We start from the raw sequence: 23,764 nt of genomic DNA on the forward strand, positions 1-23,764 counted from the left end.
GAGAGAAGGGAGTTGAGGGAAATTGGAAGGGGAGATGAACCATGAGAGACTATGGAATCTGAAAAACAATCTGAGGGTTTTGAAGGGGTGGGGGTTGGGGGAACCAGGTGGTGGGTATTAGGGAGGGCATGGATTGATGGAGCACTGGGTGTGGTGCAAAAACAATGAATACTGTTACACTGAAAAGAAATTTAAAAAACAAACAAACAACAACAACAAAAAGCAAGGAATGTGCTGGGAAAAGAGCAAACGAGGTCGTTTGGATGCAGCACTGTTCAGAGCAGATCATTCAGGGTCTGGGGAGTCCCAGAAAGAAATTTGAGGATTGTGCTGGGGATCAAGAGGTGTTTGTGAAAGGAGTTACACAGTGGAGCGAGATCATTAGGCGTTTGCTTTAGCATTTTCCGGTTTGGCTGCGGACGGAGTCTGGCTGCGAGCGGAGGGCGCTGCTTGCGGTAAGGTGCTCGGCAGCGGCGGCGCGGTCGGGGAGGGCGGCGAGCTGGGAGGCCAGCGGGATACAGAGAAGGAAGGGCACAACCGCCAGCCCTCGGGCAGGGGGAGATGGCATCGCGGGGTGCGGAGAGACAGGGGTTTCCAGCAGACCCTGCCCAAGGGTGCGGGTGTGAGTACGGAGAGAGGGGACGGGCGTGCGGGGGATTCGCGCACTTGTCCCTCGCGCGTCGCCGTCCGCGCAGCTCGCGGTTCGGTTGGAGGATGCCGCCGGCGCTGCAGTTCCGGTTCCGGTTCCGGCTGGCGTCTGCACCTGTGGCGAGGGCGGCGGCCATGGCGTACTCCACTGTGCAGAGGGTGGCCCTGGCCTCGGGGCTCGTCCTGGCCGTGTCGCTGCTGCTGCCCAAGGCCTTCCTATCCCGCGGAAAGCGGCAGCCGCCGCCGCCGGTGCCGGAAGGTAAGTGGAAGCTAGCTCCCTCGGAGTGTACGGAGAACGCTGCTCCAGGGAGAGGGGCTCGAGGTCTCCTCCGAACGGGCTAGGGAGGGCGGACCGGGCAGTGTTTGGGAGGTGCCAAGCCCCGCGGTCCCCTTAGCGTCAACGGACAGCGGCGGGCTGTCTCTCCCAACCTTCTGGGGACGCTGGGGCGTCTGGTCTCTCCCAACCTTCTGCAGCAGGAAGGGCTGGGGATGCAGGCGGGGGTGCCTGGGTACCCACCAGGTGGCCTCTCGCTCACCCGTTGTTCGCAGTCCTCCCTTCCTCCCACTGGCTTCACTCAGTTATCTTATCTGTCCAAGTGCTCTGAGTTCGGAGGGCTCCCGCTTGGACTCCCGTCTCTGGGGTTTCCGTGTGCTTTGTGTCTTGTGTTGTGCTTTTGTAAGAAGTAAAGTCGACTGACACTGCTATTGTTAATCTGAAGTCATTGTGTACTTCCAGCGCGCCGCTTCAAGCTGTCTTTGTGCCTTTTTAAATACAACTTGAAGATTTTAATTCAAACTTCAATTACTGAGACGAAAGAATTCCTACATTCCCCTCAAGTGTTTGCTAAATCTTTGTTATTGGTATGGTGTGTGTGGTGTTTACAAATCCACCTTTTTGTTCGCTTGCAGGGGCTTTTACATAACAGGTGTAAAGGGATGGATGTCCAGGCTGAGAGAAGGAACTAGAACAATTCTATGTAGCCCCTGAAGTTCTACTGGTAACTTTCTCCTGTAGGTTATCTCTGTAATACCCTTGAGGATGGTTTTAGTCTCCAAACACTTGCACTAATGTTCAGCTTTTCGATGACTGGACAGCTCCTTTTGAACTGAAATCCACTTCCCTGTAATCTTTGCACTCTGACTGTAATTCCACTCTTTTGCACATCATAGAAATACTGCAGATGCGAAGCACTAAGCTCTAGGGGTAGAGGACAGATTGAACCGAGAATTCTTTTGAGAGAATGTGCTTGATAAACTTTATACTTGTAAAAACTATCTACCTGGAAGAGACTTCTAAAAAATCACGTTATTCTTTTTTTCTTTCTGCATTATTACAAAATCCTAGAGGTTTTACTAATTTTGTCTAATGATACTGCCTTGTCTGCCTTGAAGATTAATTCATGATGATCTTGAGCAATAAAGATTTTTCTAAAACAGTATCTTACTGAATTGAATTACATTATGCTGAATTATGTTGTAAGTTCTATTGAATGTGAGTGGGAGATACTCTTCTGAATGTTGTACAGAGATTGAACGGTTCTTTCCCTTGAGAATTTAAGAGCTGATTTTTGATGTTCTCATCTTAGGATCTTTGCACTTTCTGTTCTCCTTATTCCTGGAGTGTTCTTCCCTCAGCTACCTTCTCGTAACTCAAGTTTCTGCTCAAATGTAACCTTCTCAGAGACTTTCCTTACCAACCGTAGCTAAGATAACTTGACCCCCATTCTTCCTTGTTCCTCCATGTTGTTTTATTTTCTTTCTTGAAGGAATTATTATATGATATGAAATGTTCTTATTTAGTCTTTTTCTGTGTCTACCTTCTAGAATGTAATTTTCGTGAAGGCAGTGGCTTAGTCTCCTTTACCACTGTTTCTTTAGCACTTGATTAAAATGGCAGTTGATAAATATTTTTAAGTGAATAATTCAAGTTTATGAAGCTACTAATATTGTGAATTCTTTTTGCCTTAGTTACCAAAGGATATAATCTAGGGAAAAACTTCTCCTGAGACAAACCATAAGAGACTCTTAATGCCACAAAACAAACTGAGGGGGCTGAGGGGAAGGGGGTAGGGAGAGGGTGGTGGGGTTATAGACATTGTAGAGGGTATGTGCTATGGTGAGTGCTGTGAAGTGTGTAAACCTGGCAATTCACAGACCTGTACCCCTGGGGCTAATAATACATTATATGCTTATAAAAAATTAAAAAAAAAAAAAAGAAAAAACTTCTCCTGAATGATATATTTCAGTAACTGAAATTTTGCTAACTAAACTCTCTGCCCTTGGATGGACCTAGAGAGTATTACGCTGAGTGAAATAAGTCAGAAAAAGACAAATACTATATGATTTCACTCATATATGGAATCTAAAAAATAAATGAACAAACAAAACCAGAAATAGACCCATAAATATAGAGAACCGATGGTTGCCAAATGGGAGGGGTGGTGGGGGAATGGACAAAATGGGTGACGAGGAGTGGGAGATACAGGCTTCCAGTTATGAAATGAGTAAGTCAGGTGGATGAAAGTACAACATAGGGAGTATAGTCAGTGATGTTGTCATAGTATCATATTGTGATAGTTGGTAGCTATACTCGTGGTGAGCACAATAATGTATAGAGCTATAGAAGGACTGTGTCATACATTTGAAAATAAGGTAACATCGTATGTCAACTATACTTCAATAAAAAATAAGTTACTTAAAATCCCTGTCCCAGTTTGCTGACATTTTAAAAACAGTGATTCCTAACCATTTTGAGTTTATATATCCCTTTGAGAATCTGATGATAGTTAAAGTTTCTCCCTAAAAAAATTCACATACTACTTACACATATATTCAGAATTTGAGTATCAAGTCTGAGAATTCACAGAACCCTGAAACCCTTGTTTTAGAGAAAGAAACAACCCCAGTTATTTGAAAACTCTTGAAACTTTTCTTCCTATTGGAATATGTAAAACAGTCCCTTTTCCACATGATAGCCCTTAAGACAGTCTTTTAGTAAATATTTATGATGTACTCTTTCACATAGTGTATACACAGTATACAGATAACCATGGATTCTAAGAAAAATGAGCCAAATCTCTTCTTGAGGATTACAGTTTAGTAGAGGAAAAAAGACAAAAAAATAAGTGCATAAATGTCAGTTGCATGTACTCAAAGTCCTTGCATGGAACAGTGAGGAGTCACGGTTAGAATGGTCAGTTTTACTGGTGTCCTAGAGCAGGAGAGTACTCCCCCGCCATCAGCTTTCTTAAGATATAATTCACATACAGTTCACCCATTTAAAGTGTATAGTTCATTGGGGTTTGTTGTATTCAGACTTGTGCAACCATCACCACAATCAGTGTTTGAACATTTTTCTACCCCACCCCCCCCCCCCGCTAAAATCCCCACATTCTTTAGCCATCACCCTCCAACACACCTTACCCCCCTTCAGCCCTAGTTAACTACTAATCTACTTTCTATCAGTATAAATTTTCCTGTTCTGGAAATTTCATATAAATGGAATTCTACAATATGTGATCTTTTGTGACTAGCTTCTTTTGCTCAGCATGTTTTTAAGGTTCATCCATGTCATAGCATGTATACATACTTCATTATTTTTTTAAGGTTTATTTTAGAGAGAGTGAGGGGGAGGAGCAGAGGGAGAAGGAGAAAGAAACCCAAGCAGACTTCACATTGCATGCGGAGCCCGATGCAGGGCCTTGATCTCCCAATCTAAGCCGAGGCCACCTAACAGACTGTGCCAGCCAGACATCCCAGTACTTCATTACTATTAAATGGCTGGATAATATCCCATTGTGTGGCTATACCACATTTATCCATTCCTCTGCTGATGGACATTTGGGTTGTATTTATATATATATAAATATATATATATTTATATATATATATAAATATATATGTATATATATTTATTTATTTGACATAAATTTACGATTTTTATTTATTTATTTGACAGAAAGAGGGGGAGAGAGCAAGCACAAGCAGGGGGAATGGCAGGCAGGGGATAAGCAGGCTCCCCGGTCAGCAAGGAGCCCGATGTGGGCTTCGATTCTGAGACCCTGAAATCATGACCTGAGCTGAAGGCAGCAGCTTAACCAACTGAGCCACCCAGGCACCCCAGGTTGTTTATATTTTTTATTATAGATAATGCTGCTATTAACATTTGAATACAAACTTAGACATGTTTTTATTTTTTTTAGGGATATACATTCTGGAAATATGAGCATTTTACTGTGGCTGGAATGAAGAGTGACATTTCTGGGTCATATGATTACTCTGTTTTTAATCTTTTGAGGAACTGCTAGACTGTTTGCCATAGTGACTGCACCATTTAACATTTCTGCCAGCAAGGGGGAAGTATTCTAGTTTCTCCATGTCTTGCCAACGCTTATTGTCTGCCTTTTTTGATCATATGCATTCTAGTCGGTGTGAAATGATATCTCACTGTGGTTTTATTTGCATTTTCCTGATGACCTTTGACATTGAGCATCTTTTTGTGTGTATATTAGCTATTTGTATATCATCTTTGGAGAAATGCCTTATTCAGATCCTGTGCCCATTTTTAAATTGGGTTACTTTTTATTGTTGAGTTTTAAGAGCTTTTTAGATAAAAATCTATTAGCAGATATATAATTTACAAATATTTTTTTCCCGTTCAGTGGGTTGTTTTCACTTTCTTGCTGGTGTACTTTGAAGAAGAAAAGTTTTTCATTTTGATGAGAGATGAGACCAGAGCTGTCAGCAGGGACCAAACTGTGAGGACTTTTTTTTTTTTTTTCTGTCATACTTAAGGGGTTTGGATTTTATTTCAAAGGTGGAAGAGGCCATTTTAAGTTTGTAAGTAGAAGAGAAACCTCCAGTCTGGTTTTAGAAAGGACATCCTGGCAGCGCTCTAGGAGCTGCATTGTGAGGATTTCTTTAAAGAGAAGATGGTCGCAGTACTCCAGTTGAGATTGCGTGAGTATCATTAAGTCAGTGCTGTTGAGCTCATGAGTTAGGATCCTCAGGACAAATGACAAAAAATTCAATTTTAACTGTCTTAAGACAAAAAGGGGCGTTATTGCTTGTGTCAGTGAAAAGCGAATGTGTTAGAACTGGCCTTTAGTGTTGTTTGATCCAGAGATTCACAGTCCCATCAGGGCTCCAGCTCTAATTTTCTGTGTGCATTTCACTTCCAAGTTCATTCTCAAGTTGGCTCTGTCCTCTGCCTGCTCTCTCAGGATAGCAACAATGGTTGCAACAGCACCATATATCACCTCTCACCTTCCATTGTCCAGACAAGGAGCATGTCTTTTCTTTTAAACTCTTCCTTCACTCCCACCTTACTCTTATCTAAGTAGTTTTTGCTAACCTACCCATACATTTTAGTGACTTAATTTAAGTTACTTGCAGTGCTTGGGGTAGAAAGAATATGCTGATTAACTACTGATTAACCACTCTGAAGTTGAGAGAGATTCCCAAAGGGATATAAGGTACTGGAGGAAGGAGGAAGTAGAGCAGGGGAGGCTGTCACCATTGGGTAAAAGGGAGGAGAACAATTTTTTTAAAACATTTTATTCATTTAATTGACAGAGCACAAGTACGCAGAGAGGCAGGCAGAGAGAAAGGGAAGCAGGCTTCCCGCTGTGCAGAGAGCCCGATGCGGGGGCTTGATCCCAGGACACTGAGATCATGACCTGAGCCAAAGGCAAAGGCTTAACCCACTGAGCCACCCAAGTGCCCCGGAGGAGAACAATTTTAAGAGCTCTTTTTATTTTTATTTTTTATATCTCTCTAGTTTTTATTTTTATGTTTTATGATTAAAAATTTATTTAATGTCAGAAATTTCAGTTTCTTTTAAGAGCCATTTTTAAAGATTTATTTGGGAGAGAGTGCATGTGCATGTGTGTGCATGAGTGGGGGGGCAGGGGCATGGAGAGAGAGACAGTCTCAAGCAGACCCCACACTAAGTGCAATGCCTAACTTGGGGCTCGACCTCACGACCCTGAGATCATGACCTGAGCCAAAATCAAGAGTGTGACGTTTAACCGACTGAGCTACCCAGGTGCCCCTCAAGAGCCATTTTTAAGTAGAATTGGAGATGAGAGGGAGGGAGCCATTTTGGATTAGTCTCAGGTTATTGGCTTAGGTGAACAGACAGATTGTGATGCCCTTCACCAAAGTAGGAATGGAAGAAATTAGATAAAAGGGAAAGATGGTGAGTTCAGGAATTTGAAGACTAGCATCATGTCCCCTTCTTCAGTCTTTTTTCCTCTGTTGACATGTGTAGGAGTTCATCCATTCCTCAGGTGATGTAGTTCCAAGTATCTCAACAGAGCCCTCTAGGCAAATAATAGCAAGTGGAAACCCATTAACTTATGGAGGAGCAAACCTGTTGCCTTCCTCCCCTCTGCTTTTAAAAACTCTGTACTTCTTGTAATGCAGCCTGAGGATTGCTTTAGATTTTTGGCATTTTACTTGCTGACCTTCTGGTATATTAGAATCTTAAGCTGCTTCCCCCCCCCCCCTTTTTTCTCTTTGATTGCTGCTCATCTTGGGTCTGTCCACTTTGTGCTGTTCACTTTGTTTTCGAACATAGGTGAGCGGTGTTCACAGTCAGTCTCTATTTCTGCGCTTGGTCTCTTTGTCACAGTTGTAGACACACCAGAAGGCAGGGGCTTCTCCTTTTGTGGTCAGTGAAAAGGCTTGGCTTGTTGGAATTGCAGGGGCACTGGTGTGTGGGGTTAGCTTGCACTCTCCCCAGTGCAGAATTCACTGTGGAGTGGCACTGGTCCTTGCTGGGGTTGTTTTCAGGTATGGTGGGGTTGGAACCACTCTGGAGAGATGCCTGCCAAGGCCGTGCAGGGGAAGGTGGGGCTGCACACATGTTGCTAGCAGAATAGGTGGAGAGTGTTCGTGCTAGTTTTTGCAGGTGTCTGGCTCTCTGGGCTTAGGGAGGGAAGAGAAATGGCGCCTGCTAGCACTTCTGTTGTGGGAGTCTCCTGAAGATAACTTGCGCCTCCAGCACATTTTCTCAGAACAGTAAATACATCTCCTTCACTTGTACCTCAGGCACTTTCAAACTGTTGTTTCTATGCTGCGTTTAAAGTCAAGTTATTTATTATGCTTTAGGGCAAGGACTCAGTTTCCTGTCTCCCTTCGGTTTCCATGTAGGTAAGCCAGTTAATTTTTAAAGTACCCAGAGTTAAACCCTGCTGATTTTAAAAGCAAAATTAAGTTCCACTGATTTTTTTTTTCCCCCAAAGCCAAAGTTAATGGGGATTCATCTTTCTAGTGTGGGTCTCCAAAGCCTAGTGTGGGATCTGATCCTCTTAACTTTTCCATGCTTTCCATTTGTGATTAGTCTTACCAGGGTTTGTTTTCCAGTCTCAGCTCTGCTCCTCTGCCCTTTTTTGATGTGGCCTTTGTCTTCAGTTCCCTCTAGGATTAAATGTGGAAGCACTGTTCTACCAGTCTTTGGGTCATTTTCAGAGTTAGTCACACAGATCAGAGCGTTATCTTCCTGTGCATCCACGGGTTCAGTTGAGGATCTTCCTACTCTGCCTTCTTCCTCACAATCTCCTGAAGAATCCTTTTTAGATTCTAGTCCAAGAGCTACAGTATGCTCACTTCTCTGTAGGTAAAAAGTGTACCATAGACCTTTTGCAAACCGAAACAGTAGTCACCTACTCCATTCTTTAAAATTACCTCTTTCGGGGCGCCTGGGTGGCTCAGTGGGTTAAAGCCTCTGCCTTCGGCTCAGGTCGTGATCCCAGGGTCCTGGGATGGAGCCCCACATCAGGCTCTCTGCTCCGTGGGGAGCCTGCTTCCTCCTCTCTCTCTACCTGCCTCTCTGCCTACTTATGATCTCTGTCTGTCCAATAAATAAATAAAATCTTTAAAAAAAAATAAAATTACCTCTTTCTATCAACATAATTGCTTAAAATTTTCTTTTAGTTTAATGACCTTTCTTGCAGGGTTTTCTAGTCTTGGTACAAATTACGTGGTGGAAGGACTTTTCCTCCTCACCCATCTGGAACTTTTTGTCTTTAGGATTGCTGATTCTCTTCCATTTAATCCAAAATGTATCTCCTTTAATAGAGAATATAGAAGGAAAATAGAAGTTCAGAAGTTCTGTTTCCTCAGCATTACGTTTTATCATCAGGTAAATTGCTCGGCATTATGTTTTATCATCAGGTAAATTGGCTCTTTTTGCTCTAAAATGCCCCTTTTGCTTTGGCTAGCCTTTTTGTAAATCTTAATTTATTTTGAACCTTGGCCTCATGTGGTTCTTCCAAGTCGTCACTCATTCACGTATGTGTCTTTTTGTTCATTGTTTCTCTGTTCTTTTAGAAGACTTACCTATACATCTGCTTTTTCCCCCTCTGCCTTTCTTATCTGCTTGACAATTTTTGAAATGCCCAAGCAGCAATACATTTTAAGAGCTTTCCTCTTAGGGTCTCATGTCATAGGGTTTCAGAACTTAATTCTGCCTTCCTAGTGCCACACAACCCCTACTTTGTTGCCACAAATACTGAGTTGGCATGGTTCCTTTCTCCTACAGTTCTCTTTTCATTTCATCAACCAATTTTTTCTTTGGCCAAAGTAGTTCCCCTCCTCTCAACTTCTGTACCTGGGGGAGGAGACAATTTGAGAAGCCTGTGAATACATGTAAATTAGTTACTTTTTCAAGTTCAGGAACTTCTGGAGGAGTGAGTGTGGAGCATAATGGTGGGTGTGGAGCACCTTTACCAGGCACCCTGACTGCCATTTTCTATTCTCATATCTAAAAACCACTCAGCATAATGAAGTAAACAATTATTTTTAGTCCTGAAAGTAACTTTGCTGGGTCTTGAGATTCCAGTAAATGCCACCAGGCCCAGTATAAGTCATCAAGATCAATTCAGCAAGTATACAGCATGCAAGACCCAGAGCATACCCTGTAGGGGGCCCAAGTGCAGAGAAAACACTAGACTTTTATTCAAGAAGTTCATAGTTTGTTCTTCAGCCACAGAACACAAAGAATGCCTATAATTAAAGAAGTTGGATTTATTACTCATAGCAAGGGAGAATGCACACCATAGGGAAGCATGCAACATTGCAGTAAGATGGTTTGAAAATCTTTATTATAGGATGTGCGCATGTGTTGAGTGATTTTGAAGAAGGTTTAAGGATGTGGGGCTTTGCTCTGGGTCCCATCAGGAAGTGAGGCAAATTCTGTGGCTAGGTATCTTAATAGAGTTTATCTAAAGGCAGAACAGACTAGAGAAAGGCTGACGTTATAATTCATGATGAAGCAGCAGCCACTCATTATCTAGGAATGGAGGCTATTTGATATTTTTTAGCTTGGAAAGTATTCATGTTTTGTCTCTGTTCAGGCAGATTATGGATTCTTTCGTCTTGATCCATGGTGGTCATAGAATGGCTTTTTTTAATGTTGATCTGAAATTGCTCGCATTTAACAGGAGAACACCAAGACCTAACTGAATGCCAAGCCAGCTCATATCAACACCAAGGCCTAGCTGATAGTACCAGGCCAGCTCCACTTCTGGTTGTCAGACGCATCTTTTCTGGGGCTCTAATAGGATTTATAGGTTTTAGTCAGTACTGAATACAATTGGGTGGAAATAGTACTTAGTGGAAGATTTTATCTATTTCTGTTTCTCAGTCCATTCAAATAGAGGCTGTAAGGCGTATAAATACAACTTTTTAATAAGATCAGTTCTAATAAGTGCAATTAAAGAGGTTCGAGGGGTATGTTCCAAGTACATGGGAGTGACATGAGAAAAAGCATAGGGGGTGTGGGCAATGTTTGACCTGGGCCCTGAAGGATAAGCTGGATTTAGATGTGTGGAATTGGAGAGAAAAGCACAACCACTGGAGTTAGCAAAAAGCAAAGGCTTAGAGGTAAAAAAGGCAAGGCAGGCTCAGAGCATGGCAAGAAGTCTAGTTAGGCTGAATCAGGAGTATGTAATGTGAAAGAAATATGAAGATGTACTTTTGGACCAGATTATAGAATTTAGTTGTTTAGAAATTTAGTTTACTAGGAAGGCAAACCCAGAATTTGTTAAATACCCACTGTGCATGCAGGGTGCACTGTATATGATATATAATGTGTAAACCTTTTTGGTAAAGGTTTTATTTACTTGACAGAGAGAGAGGGGTAGTGCGCTTGCACACACGTACAAACACTAGGAGGCAGAGCGGCAGGCAGAGGGAGAAGTAGGCTCCTCGCTGAGCAGAGACTGTGACATGCAGCCCACTCCCAGGACCCTGGGATCAGGACCTCAGCCAAAGGCAGACATTTAACAGACTGAGCCAGGGTCCCCTAGTCTGTAATCCTTCTAATAACCCTTTACAATCCTTGTTAACAACCCCAGTTATGTCCATTTTATAGATGATGCAGATGAGCTCCAGAAAGGCTCATGTAGGGGCATCTGGGTGGATCAGTCCATTAAGTATCTGCCTTCAGCTCACATCATGATCCCAGAGTCCTGGGATCGAGCCTGCTTTGGGCTCGCTGCTCAGGGGACAGTCCGCTTCTCTCTCTGCCCGTCCCCCTGCTCATGCGTGCACGCTCGCTTGCTCTCTCTCTTTCTTTCTCTCTCTCTCTCAAATAAATAAAATCTTAAAAAAAAAAAAAAAGGTTCATTTAACCTCCCCTTAGATAGTTGGAGTCCCAGCCAGTATCCTAACTAATAACTCTGAGAAGATAGCACTAATTTTACTCACTTCATTGCCTCCTGTGTAATAGTCTCTTGTCCTCAGTAGGAACCACTGAAAGCTTTTGATAGGAGAAATGGCAAGACCCACTAGAATTATGCTTTAGGAAGGTGACTCCTAACAAAACAGTAATAATTAACATGCATAAGGTATATGGACTAAGCCCTGTGCTAAGCAACTTAGACACACAAGTATCTAACAGTATGTAGCTTGATTTGGGAGTAGGGAGGTTGGTAAAAGAGGAAGTAAAGTTCTGGTTAAGCTAGCAGAAAATATCAAAGCTGTGGTGGGCAGAGCGCAGCTTGAGGTAGAAGGAGAATGTAACAACATTAGGGGCCCCTGGAGGAGACTAATGCAGTCAGCTGTGGTCCCAGGCTCCACTTTAAGTAATGCTGAATTAAATTTGGTCTCTAGAATTTTCTCAGTATTGGGGCACCTGGGTGGCTCAGTGGGTTAAGCCTTTGCCTTTGGCTCAGGTCATGATCTCAGGGTCCTGGGATGGAGCCCCATGTCAGGCTCTCTGCTCTGCGGGGAGCTTTCTCCACCCCCCCAGACCCCCCCCCCCCGCCTGCCTCTGCTTACTTGTGATCTCTCTGTTAAATAAATAAATAAAATCTTAAAAAAAATTATTTCCACAGTATTTAGGGAGAAGCTTATGTATCTTAAGGAATTGGCCCATAAGGATCATTCTTAAACTGTGGTAATCAAACATAAACACATTCAGTTCTTTATTGATTTGTTTTAAGAATGAAATGTTGCAGAAGGCTTAATGCTGCTTTCAGAAAGCTCTTTTGTTAACAGTTTGAGTTTTTGTTTTTAGCAATAAGGATGGTTGTTAACAAGGGAAAGTAGAGCTTCACTCTTTAAAATACATTAAGTTTGTAGTCAAGCTTAAATGATATGCTAGGTGAAATTTTAATAATTAAATAAACCTAAATAAGGGGAAAACATTCAATAAATAAGTAAGATTTAGCCAAGTCCCATTTTAGAGAATACTTAAGTGCATATGCAGATAGTGAACACAGCTGTTTTCTATTTTGAAAAGTTCAGTTTTCATGTTTTAATATCTTTTAATACTCTGATCTCTTGAGCTGATTTGTTTTGTTTTTGTCTTTTTTTTTTTTATGTATTTGAGAGAGAGAGGGAGGGATAGTGTGGGGGGAGAAGCAGAGGGAGAGGTAGAAGCAGATTTCCCTGCTTAGCAGGGAGCCTGACATAGGGCTTGATCCCAGGACTCCAGGATCATGACTTGAGCAGGAGGCAGATGCTTAACTGACTCAGCCTCCCAAGTGCCCCTCTTGAGCCGTTATTTTAAACAATTTTTTTTTAAAGCCACAAATCCTCTTTGTAACACAGATGTAAAGTAGAACATTTATAATAGTGAAAAATAGAAAATAACCTAAATATTCATCAGCTTGGGATGAGGTGAATAAACTGTAATAATGAAATACTAGGAGATGCTATATGGCAGTTTGAGTGAATGAACTGTGAAGCTACACATATCAAATCAACATGCTGCATTTCTGGGCCATGTATTAATCCCCACCCAGAAAAATGGCAGAAAAGGAAGTTGCAGAAGAATGAGTATAGTATGATATAATATAAAGGTCTTTTAAAAAATTGTGATATGTAAAGTATACATAATATAAATTTATAATTTTAACCATTAGGTTTATAGTTCAGCGACATTCAGTATGTTCATACTGCTATACGACTGTCACTACTGTCCGTTCATAATAATAAAGTTTTAAAACTCAGGACATGTAGCTTGTAAATACATACTTAACATAGTAAAGTATAAAGTTGATGTTCTGAGAGTACACATGTCTTGCAGTTACATCTCTGTGGTAGGCAGGTGTATAAGTGCTCATCCATTATCATTTATACTTTTTTGTACACTTGGAGTATTTCACTTGAGATGTCTAGTTAAAAATTTCTTTTTAAAAAAATTATTTCCAAATGTTTTATAGCCATTGAATTTCTGAACTTTCTGGGTTCAGTTCTAAGAAATGTGGTACTAAGATCCAAGAGTTGAAATGGTTCCCTGCTGAGGGCAGTTAACTTTACAGGAAAAAAATAAATCTCTTCCAAATTGAGCATTCTGACCCTAACTTACCATCCCAAGAATTTTCTTGGTCACAGGTGGCAGAGGTTATAGGTCTTAAGCCTAAAGGTCTGAGAGAATGACTCTATTAAAAACAAAACAAAACAAAACAGCCCTGGGGCACCAGGGTTGCTCAGTGGGTTGGGCCTCTGCCTTCAGCTCAGGTCATGGTCCCAGGGTCCTGGGATCTAGCCCCGCATCAGGCTCTCTGCTCAGCAGGGAGCTTGTTTCACCCTCTCTCTCTGCCTGCCTCTCTACCTACTTGTGATCTCTGTCAAATAAATAAATAAAATCTTAAAAAAAAACAAACAACCAACCAACCAAACAAACAAAAACACCACACAAAACCACAGGAGGAAAGCAGGTTTTAGAAGATGAAATGAGTTTCATTTTTAGGTTTGACATGATAGTCCAACAAAAGGATGTATATACTAACGGAATTTAGAGATAAGAGACAGAAGCTTGAGGGGAAAAAGAGCTAGAGCTGTACATTTTGGAACTTAAAATGGATCCATGAGAATGAATGAATTCGTCAAATGAAAAAGGATGAAGAAAAAACATGTTGAGACAGGGGCGCCTGGGTGGCTCAGTGAGTAAAGCCTCTGCTTTTGGCTCAGGTCATGATCCCAGGACTCTCTGCTCGGCAGGGAGCCTGCTTCCCCCTTTCTCTCTGCCTGCCTCTCTGCCTACTTGTATTCTCTGTCAAATAAATAAATAAAATCTTTGAAAACATGTTGAGACAAAGATCTCAAGGAGAAGATTAAAGAAGAACCTGTGCATGAGACTGAGAAAGAATAGGTTGGAAGACCAGTCAGTTGGAAAAGAAGAGCCCAGGAGTGCGGTGTGCCGTTGAGATTAAGGCCGGGGACTTTGACAAGGATTTATTCAGATTAATCCCATTTTTATTGAATGAGTAGTATGCGATAATCACTTTCTTGTATTACAGTTAAGTCTTAAGAGTGAGACCTGAGGGGAAATACTATTGGATTTGATGGTTAAGGCACAGTTGCCTTGTTGCTGGAACTATATTGCTCATCTGTAAACCCTTTAATTTAAATATAGGGGCTCTGTTTTATCATTTTTTAAAAAGATTTGTTTATTTTAGGGAAGGAGGAGAGAGCGTGTGCGCACAACTGGGAGGGGCAGAGGGAGAAGGAAAGAGAATCTCAAGCTGACTTCAAGCTGAGCACAGAGCAGGTTGTGGGTGGGGCTTGATCCCAGACCCTGAGATCATGACAGCCAAAACCAAGAGTCAGACCCTTAAATGACTGCACCACCCAGGCACTTCTGTTTTATTTATCACTTTAATCTCTGTGACTGGCACACTAATTGTTCAGTAGTGAATCCTGTGAAATATTATACGAAATACAAAATGCTGAGATTTTTCCTGTGATATAAAACCTATTTTTACCACCTAGCCTATCTGTATCATTACTCTTCAATTCCTTCCCTCATCTTTGAAAATAGTATTCCTCCACTTTTTGGCTCCTCTTTGATTCCAGTCTACAAGCTCTTTCATTAGTCGTTTCCCTATTTCTTGCCACATCACAGTCAGTGTTGCTGTTGGAAACCCTACATTTTATTTCCTTTCTTCTTCCCATTACTCACTCATTAACTCAGTATAAAGAATGCTATTCTAACAGAGCTGTTCAGAGGTGGCATGAGCTTCCTGGGGGCACTACTGAATGTCCTGTTTGATGGTATTCAGCAAAGTCAGGACCTCCACTTACAGAAGGTGAGGGTATTGAACTCAGGTGGTTAGACTAGATAATTTTTTTTTTTAAACTTTGAGATATAATTCACATACCAGGCAGTTTATCTATTTAAAGTGTACAGTCAGTGGTTTTTAATATAATCTGAGTTCTGCAGCTATCACCACAATTAATTTTAGGACATTTTTATCACCCATCCTACATACACACAAAGAACTCCATACCCATTAGCGGTCACTCTTCTTCCCCTCCCCCCAACCCCCTACCCCTCAGCCTAAGCAACTACTTTCTGTCTCCATAGATTTACCTATACTGGACATTTCATATTCATGGACTCATGTAACATAATGGTCTTGCATGACTGGCTCTTTCTTTCTTTCTTTTTTTTCTTACTTAGTATATTGTTCACAGAGTTCATCCATATTGTAGCATTTGCAGTACTTCATTCTTTTTATAGACAAGTAATATTCCATTGCATAGGTATACCACATTGTACTTACCCATTTATTGTCAGTTGATGGACTTTTTGATAGGTATGAATAACGCTGCTATGAACATTTTTGTACAAGTTTTTTTTTTTTTTTTTTTTTTTTTTAGAGAGAGATCACAAATAGGCAGAGAGGCAGGCAGAGAGAGAGAGAGAGGAGGAAGCAGGCTCGCTGCTGAGCAGAGAGCCCGATGTGGGACTCGATCCCAGGACCCTGAGATCATGACCTGAGCCGAAGGCAGCGGCTTTAACCCACTGAGCCACCCAGGCGCCCCTTTTGTACAAGTTTTTGTGTGAGCATATTCTTCCTGGGTATATACCTAAGAGTAGAATTATTGGGTCATATGGAAGCGTTGTTTACCCTCTTGAAGAACTGCCAGGCTGTTTTTCAAAGTGAATACACTATTGTACATTCCCACCAGTAGAGTATGAGAGTTCCATTTTCTCGACAATCCTTGCCAATACTTCATTATCTTTTTTAATTGCATGCTAGTGGGTATGACATCCTTGCCAATACTTTATTATCTTTTTTTAATTGCATGCTAGTGGGTGTAATACAGTGTATCTCATTGTGGGTTTAGTTTGCATTTCTTTTATGACTATTGGTGTTGTACATCTTTTCATGTGTTTATTGGCCGTTTGTATATCTTCTTTGGAGAAATGTCTGTTAAGAACCTTTGATCTTATTTTATTTTATTTTTGTTTTGTTTAGTTTTGTTTTTTTATTTCTTTTCAGCGTAACAGAATTCATTGTTTTTTGCACCACACCCAGTACTCCATGCAATCCATGCCCTCCCTAATATCCACCACCTGGTTCCCCCAACCTCCCAACCCCTGCCCCTTCAAAACCCTCAGATTGTTTTTCAGATTCCATAGTCTCTCATGGTTCACCTCCCCTTCCAATTTCCCTCAACTCCCTTCTCTCCATCTCCCCTTGTCCTTCACACTATTTGTTATGCTCCACAAATAAGTGAAACCATATGATAATTGACTCTCTCTGCTTGACTTATTTCACTCAGCATAATCTCTTCCAGTCCCGTCCACGTTGCTACAAAAGCTGGGTATTCATCCTTTCTGATGGAGGCATAATACTTCATAGTGTATAGAGACCATATCTTCCTGATCCATTCGTCCGTTGAAGGGCATATTTGTTCTTTCCACAGTTTGGCACCGTGGCCATTGCTGCTATAAACATTGGGGTACAGATGGCCTTCTTTTCACTCCATCTGTATCTTTGGGGTAAATACCCAGTAGTGCAATTGCAGGGTCTTAGGGAAGCTCTATTTTTAATTTCTTAAGGAATCTTCACACTGTTCCCCAAAGTGGCTGCACCAACTTGCATTCCCACCAACGGTGTAAGAGGGTTCCCCTTTCTCCACATCCTCTCCAACACACGTTGTTTCCTGTCTTGCTAATTTTGGCCATTCTAACTGGTGTAAGGTGGTATCTCAATGTGGTTTTCATTTGAATCTCCCTGATGGCTAGTGATGAGGAACATTTTTTCGTGTGTCTGATAGCCATTTGTATGTCTTCATTGGAGAAGTGTCTGTTCATATCCTCTGCCCATTTCTTGAAATGATTATCTGTTTTGTGTGTGTTGAGTTTGAGAAGTTCTTTATAGATCCTGGATATCAACCTTTTGTCTGTACTGTCATTTGCAAATATCTTCTCCCATTCCATGGGTTGCCTCTTTGTTTTGTTGACTGTTTCCTTGGCTGTGCAGAAGCTTTTGATTTTGATGAAGTCCCAGAAGTTCATTTTTGCTTTTGTTTCCTTTGCTTTTGGAGACATATCTTGAAAGAAGTTGCTGTGGCTGATATCGAAGGGGTTACTGCCTATGTTCTCCTCTAGGATTCTGATGGATTCCTGTCTCACATTGAGGTCTTTTATCCATTTTGAGTTTATCTTTGTGTACGGTGTAAGAGAATGGTCGAGTTTCATTCTTCTACATATAGCTGTCCAGTTTTCCCCGCACCATTTATTGAAGAGACTGTCTTTTTTCCACTGGATGTTTTTTCCTGTTTTGTCGAAGATTATTTGACTGTAGTGTTAAGGTTCCATATCTGGGCTCTCTACTCTGTTCCATTGGTCTGTGTGTCTGTTTTCATGCCAATACCATGCTGTCTTGGTGATCACAGCTTTGTAGTAAAGCTTAAAATCAGATAACGTGATGCCACCAGTTTTATTTTTGTTTTTCAACATTTCCTTAGCGATTTGGGTCTCTTCTGATTCCATACAAATTTTTGGATTATTTGCTCTAGCTCTTTGAAAAATACCGGTGGAATTTTGATCAGAATGACATTAGAAGCATAGATTGCTCTAGGTAGTATAGACATTTTAACAATGTTTATTCTTCTGATACAAGAGCATGGAATGGTCTTCCATCATTTTGTGTCTTCTTCAATTTCTTTCATGAGTGTTCTGTAGTTCTCGAATACAGATCCTTTACCTCTTTGGTTAGGTTTATTCCCAGGTATCTTAAGGTTTTTGGTGCTATAGTAAATGGAATTGATTCTCTAATTTCCCTTTCTGTATTTTCATTGTTAGTGTATAAGAAAGCAACTGATTTCTGTACATTGACTTTGTATCCTGCCACATTACTGAATTGCTATATGAGTTCTAGTAGTTTGGGGGTGGAGTCTTTTGGGTTTTCCATATAAAGAATCATGTCATCTGCAAAGAGAGAGAGTTTGACTTCTTCATTGCCAATTTGGATACCTTTTATTTCTCTTTGTTGTCTGATTGCTGTTGCTAGGACTTCTAATACTATGTTGAATGAGAGTGGTGAGAGTGGGCATCCTTGTCGTGTTCCTGATCTCAGTGGGAAGGCTGTGAGCTTTTTCCCATTGAGGATAATATTTGCTATGGGTCTTTCATAGATAGATTTTATGAAGTTTAGGAATGTTCCCTCTATCCTTATACTTTGAAGTGTTTTAATCAGGAATGGATGCTGGATTTTGTCAAATGCTTTTTCTGCATCAATTGAGAGGACCATGTGGTTCTTCTCTCTTCTCTTATTGATTTGTTCTATCACATTGATTGATTTGCAAATATTGAACCATCCTTGTAATCCAGGTATGAATCCCACCTGGTCAGGGTAAATAATCTTTTTAATGTGCTTTTGGATCCTGTTTGCTAGGATCTTGTTGAGAATCTTTGCATCCATATTCATCAGTGATATTGGTCTGAAATTCTCCTTTTTGATGTCGTCTTTGCCTGGTTTGGGGATCAGGGTAATGCTGGCTTCATAAAAAGAATCTGGAAGTTTTCCTTCTGCTTCAGTTTTTTCAAACAGCTTCAGGAGAATAGGTGTTATTTCTTCTTTGAAAGTTTGGTAGAATTCCCCAGGGAATCCGTCAGGTCCTGGGCTCTTGTTTTTTGGGAGGTTTTTCATCACTGCTTCAATCTCATTACTAGGTATTGGTCTATTCAGGTTGTCGATTTCTTCCTGGTTCAATTTTGGGAGTTTATAGTTTTCCAGGAGTGCATCCATTTCATCTAGGTTGCTTAACTTATTGGCATATAACTGTTGGTAATAACTTCTGATGATTGTTTCTACTTCCTTGGTAATCTTTTTAAATTTTTATTATTAATTCTTATTATTTATTTATTTATTTGACAGACAGAAATCACAAGTAGTCAGAGAGGCAGGCAGAGAGAGAGAGGAGGGGAAGCAGAGAGCCTGATTCGGGGCTCAATCCCAGGACCCTGGGATCATGACCTGAGCTGAAGGCAGAGGCTTTAACCCACTGAGCCTCCCAGGCGCCCCCCTCAACACTTTTAATATGGGAATAGTTCATTCATTTTATTTTTTTAATTAACTTTTCATTTAGGTTTTCTTCTCAAGCCTAAGTGTGGCCTAATAAAAAGTTCTTCTGAATGCGCCACCAACACTTGGAACTTAGCATGTGAAAAATGTGTACTCAGTCTTCCCCTTGTCATAAGCCCACCCAGTTTTTCCATTATCTTCTCTTAGTATATTAAACTCCTAACCTTGGGGTTTTCTGACCCTTTCCCTCATTAGTTCTATATGCTATTCAGTATTCAATGCTGCTCATCATTCCATGCTCAGAGCCCTTGGATCTGTTGCTTCCTCTTTATAGCCATAGCCAGCACCTCAGGCCCTTAACATCTCAGAGCTTAATTACTGCCTTGTTGCTTTCTCAAACCCCTTTCTCTCTGCATTAGGCCTTGTACTCAAATGCTAGCTTTAATCCCTTTCAAGTACCCTAAGATCATTTCCCTGATCTTAGACCCTAGTATCAAATTTATCCACCACACATTAGCATTTAAACCCTCCACCTCTACTTCCCTCTCCTTATCTCTTGTTACTTCCCCAAATGGAACCAAACTAATTTGGTAGTTAGCCTTCTTTATTCTTTGTTCTTATTTCTTTGTTCTCATCTCTAACCTGTTGCAGAGTTCTTCTTTCCTCTTGGCATGCTTTTGCTTCTTTATTCTGTGTCTCATTCCCTTCAGTGACTGATTCCATTTGACTCCTCTTTATTTTCTCTTTGCATTCTTCGATCTAGTGATAAGGTCCATGCTACCCTGTCTGTTTTTGTTCATCTTTGTTTTGAATATACTATTTTTTAAAAAGCATGGTTCAATGTGGGAACTATTGTTTCTATTTTATTTGTGACTCACTCCAACCTATGCATAGAGACCTGAATATAATAGCTGTCCTGTAGGGGCGCCTGGGTGGCACAGTTGGTTGAGCCACTGCCTTCGGCTCCGGTCGTGATCCCAGTGACCTGGGATCGAGTCCTGCGTCAGGCTCCTTGCTTGGTGGGAAGCCTGCTTCTCTCTCTGCCTCTGCCTGCCTCTCTGCCTGCTAGTGCGCTCTCGCTCTCGCTCCCCACCCCTCTCTCTCTGACAAATAAATAAATAAATGAACTCTTTTTAAAAAAATAGGTGTCCTGTAAATCTTCCTAGCTGACAGTCTATAAAAGTTTTGAGGAGAGATGGGTAGTGGTTAGAATTGTCATCATTTTCTTTTCATTTTTTAATTTTAGAAATGCAAAAAAATACTTTTTGTGCCATTACCAGACTTTTATTTCTAATTTTTTTGTTTTATACCAAGTTTTGGAGACTGTGTTCTCAGTACAATGTAATGAAGTTCAATAACGTATATTACTATATATATTAAATCTGGTTTATTGAACACTAGCCATCTGATATATCCAGTTCTCTCAAGAGAAAGGTTAGCTTCTTGGATGCTGGCTAAGCATTTTTTGAAGGTACATTATAGCCTTAAAGCCATTACTCACCATTTACTATATTAAGATCCTTGACAATTTAATAGCTACATAGTCACCAGCACCCAGAATGAGGAGTGTTGACCTGGTTTCCTTCTACATCTGAAGCTCTGCTTTTGTTGCTGTCCTCTTAAAAAGCACTTCTTCCTGTAATTTTCATGTCCTCCAAAATCGGTATTAGGAGGGAAAGGAGGATTATTGGAGTGGAGTTGGCTGAGAGAGGGATACAAGGTAGAAGGCAGCTTCTAAACCTAGTAGTGCTAGCTGTTTTATTACCTCCCTGCCTACCCACCCACTTTCTTTCTTTCTTCAGAAACAGAGTTGATTTAAAGGTAGTCATCAGTTTATAGCCCCTTGTTAACATCACGAGTGCAATTTTTCTTTCTTGTTCTTTTCTTTTTAACCCTTTACCTTCAATCCACATGCCCATTCTCTTTCCCATTCATATGTACCTACTCTGTGTTTATGCCCCCATACCTACATATTTGGTTGAACAATATATTGTATAATTATGATATCTTCAGGTTACATAATGGTATTTGCTTTTTACTCATGTCATGCTTTTTAAGATGTATTCATGTTGCTGTAGGTACATCTAAAGTGTGATTTCTAAAAGCTATATAGAATTCCATGTTTTCCATTATTCTAGTTACTGAAATCAAAGTTACTTCAAGTTCCCTGCTATATTACTGTCACAGCGAACATTCTTACAAGGGTCTATAAAGTCTGTAATTTGCACATAGACCATCCTTTTTGAGAATTTCCCTGAAATTGGTCCACCAGAGTGGAATCACTGGATCACCTAGGATACAGACATACTTGATGTCACTAAGATATCCTAGCAGAATGGCTGTATCTGTTTACTGTCTTCCCAGTGTCTTTGCTAGCCTTTGCTGTTGTCCACCCTTCTAATTTTTGCCCTTCAGATCGGTATGAGCAATGCTATCTGATTATTTCAATTTATATTTTACTCATTGCTTTTATTTTGAATTTGATCATCTCTTCATTTACTTGCTAATCATTTCAGCTTCTTTTTCTATAGGTTCCCTACCCATAACTTCTGACCATTTTTCTGTTGGTTTCTTGTGACTTTTATTTCAAATTGTAGAAATTCCTAGTCTATTCTTGTCAATTGTCAATTCATGTCAATCCTTATCTCTTTTCACTTTTGGATGTTGCAGGAGCTTTTCCTTTTCTGTCATCTATTTTAGCTCTGTTTATGGTATTCTTTTTTTTTATTAACATATAATGTATTATTTGTTTCAGGGATACAAGTCTGTGATTCATAAGTCTTACACAATTCACAGTACTCACCATAGCACATACCCTCCTCAGTGTTCATCACCCAGCTACTCTTCCCATCCCCCTCCCCTCAAACAACCTTCAGTTTGTTTCCTGAGATTGAGTCTCTTATGGGGTGGGAGGTTGGGTGAGCCTAGTGGTGGGTATTACGGAGGGCACGTATTACTCGGAGCACTGGGTGTAGTGTATAAACAATGAATTCTGGACACTCAAAAGAAATTAAAAAACAAAAATTTTTTTTAAAAGAGTCTCATGGTTTGTCTCCCTCTCTGGTTTCATCTTATTTCATTTTTCCCACCTTTCCCCCATGATCCTCTGTCTTGTTTCTCCAATTCCTCATATCAGTGAGATTATATGAGAATTGTCTGTCTCTGGTTGACTTATTTCACTTAGCATAATACCCTCTAGTTCCATCCACATCATTGCAAATGGCAAGGTTTTGGGTTTCTTGATGGCTGCATAGTATTCCATTGTGTATATACCACATCTTCTATACCCATTCATCTGTTGATGGACATGTAGGTTCTTTCCATAGTTTGGCTGTTGTGGACATTGATGCTATAAACACTCAGGTGTATGTGCCCCTTTGGATCACTGCATTTGTATCTTTGGGGTAAATACCCAATAGTGCAATTGCTGGGTCATAGGGTAGCTCTATTTTCAACTTTTCGAAGTACCTCCATACTGTTTTCCAGAGTGGCTGCATGAGCTTGTATTCACACCAGCAGTGTAGAAGGGTTCCCCTTTCTCCACATTCTCACCAATACCTGTCATTTTCTGACTTGTTAATTTTAGCCATTCTGACAGGTATGGGGTGGTATCGCACTGTCGTTTTGATTTGCATTTCCCTGATGCCAAGTGATGTTGAGCACTTTTTCATGTGTCTTTTGGCCATTTGGATGTCTTCTTTGCAGAAATGTCTGTTCATGTCTTCTGCCCATTCTTGATTGGATTATTTGTTCTTTGGGTGTTGAGTTTGCTAAGTTCTTTATAGTTTTTGGATACTAGCCCTTTATCTGATATATCACTTGCAAATATCTTCTCCCATTCTGTCAGTTGTCTTTTGGTTTTGTTGACTCTTTTCTTTGCTGTGCAAATGCTTTAGATCATGATGAAGTCCTTGTTGTGCATTTTCGCCCTTGCTTCCCTTGCCTTTGGTGATATGGCTAGGAAGAAGTTGCTGTGATTGAAATCAAAGAGGTTGCTGCTTTTGTTCTCCTCGGGAACTTTGATGGATTCGGCTCTCATGTTGAGGTTTCTCATCCATTTTGAGTCTGTTTTTGTGTGTCATATAAGGAAATGGCCCAGTTTCATTCTTCTGCATGTGGCTGTCCAATTTTCCCAACACCATTTGTTGAAGAGACTTTTTTCCACTGCACATTCTTTACTGCTTTGTCAAAGATTTAGTTGACCATAGAGTTGAGGGTCCATTTCTGGGCTCTCTATTCTGTTGCATTGATCTGTGTGTCTATTTTTGTGCCAGTACCATACTGTCTTGATGATTACAGCTTTGTAATAGAGCTTAAAGTCTGGAATTGTGATGCCACCA

General features: G+C 40.8%; 1 protein-coding gene across 4 annotated transcripts in view; it reads left to right on the top strand.

Annotated features, from left to right (window-relative positions):
• The first annotated feature begins 579 nt into the window (after window positions 1-579).
• RIC3 (RIC3 acetylcholine receptor chaperone) overlaps window positions 580-23,764 on the top strand; it is a 63,544-nt gene continuing 40,359 nt past the window's right edge. For 2 of the 4 annotated variants that reach the window (XM_059408902.1, XM_059408922.1), the window contains exon 1: window positions 582-907. In XM_059408902.1, coding sequence (XP_059264885.1) covers window positions 715-907 — 193 coding nt within the window. In that variant the 5' untranslated portion in view covers window positions 582-714. Of the gene's footprint in view, window positions 908-23,764 lie in introns of all 4 variants that reach the window. The other 2 variants (XM_059408912.1, XM_059408892.1) reach the window with 2 other exon arrangements.

The sequence above is a fragment of the Mustela nigripes genome, chromosome 1 (assembly GCF_022355385.1).
Source record: "Mustela nigripes isolate SB6536 chromosome 1, MUSNIG.SB6536, whole genome shotgun sequence".
Taxonomy (NCBI): Eukaryota; Metazoa; Chordata; class Mammalia; order Carnivora; family Mustelidae; genus Mustela; species Mustela nigripes.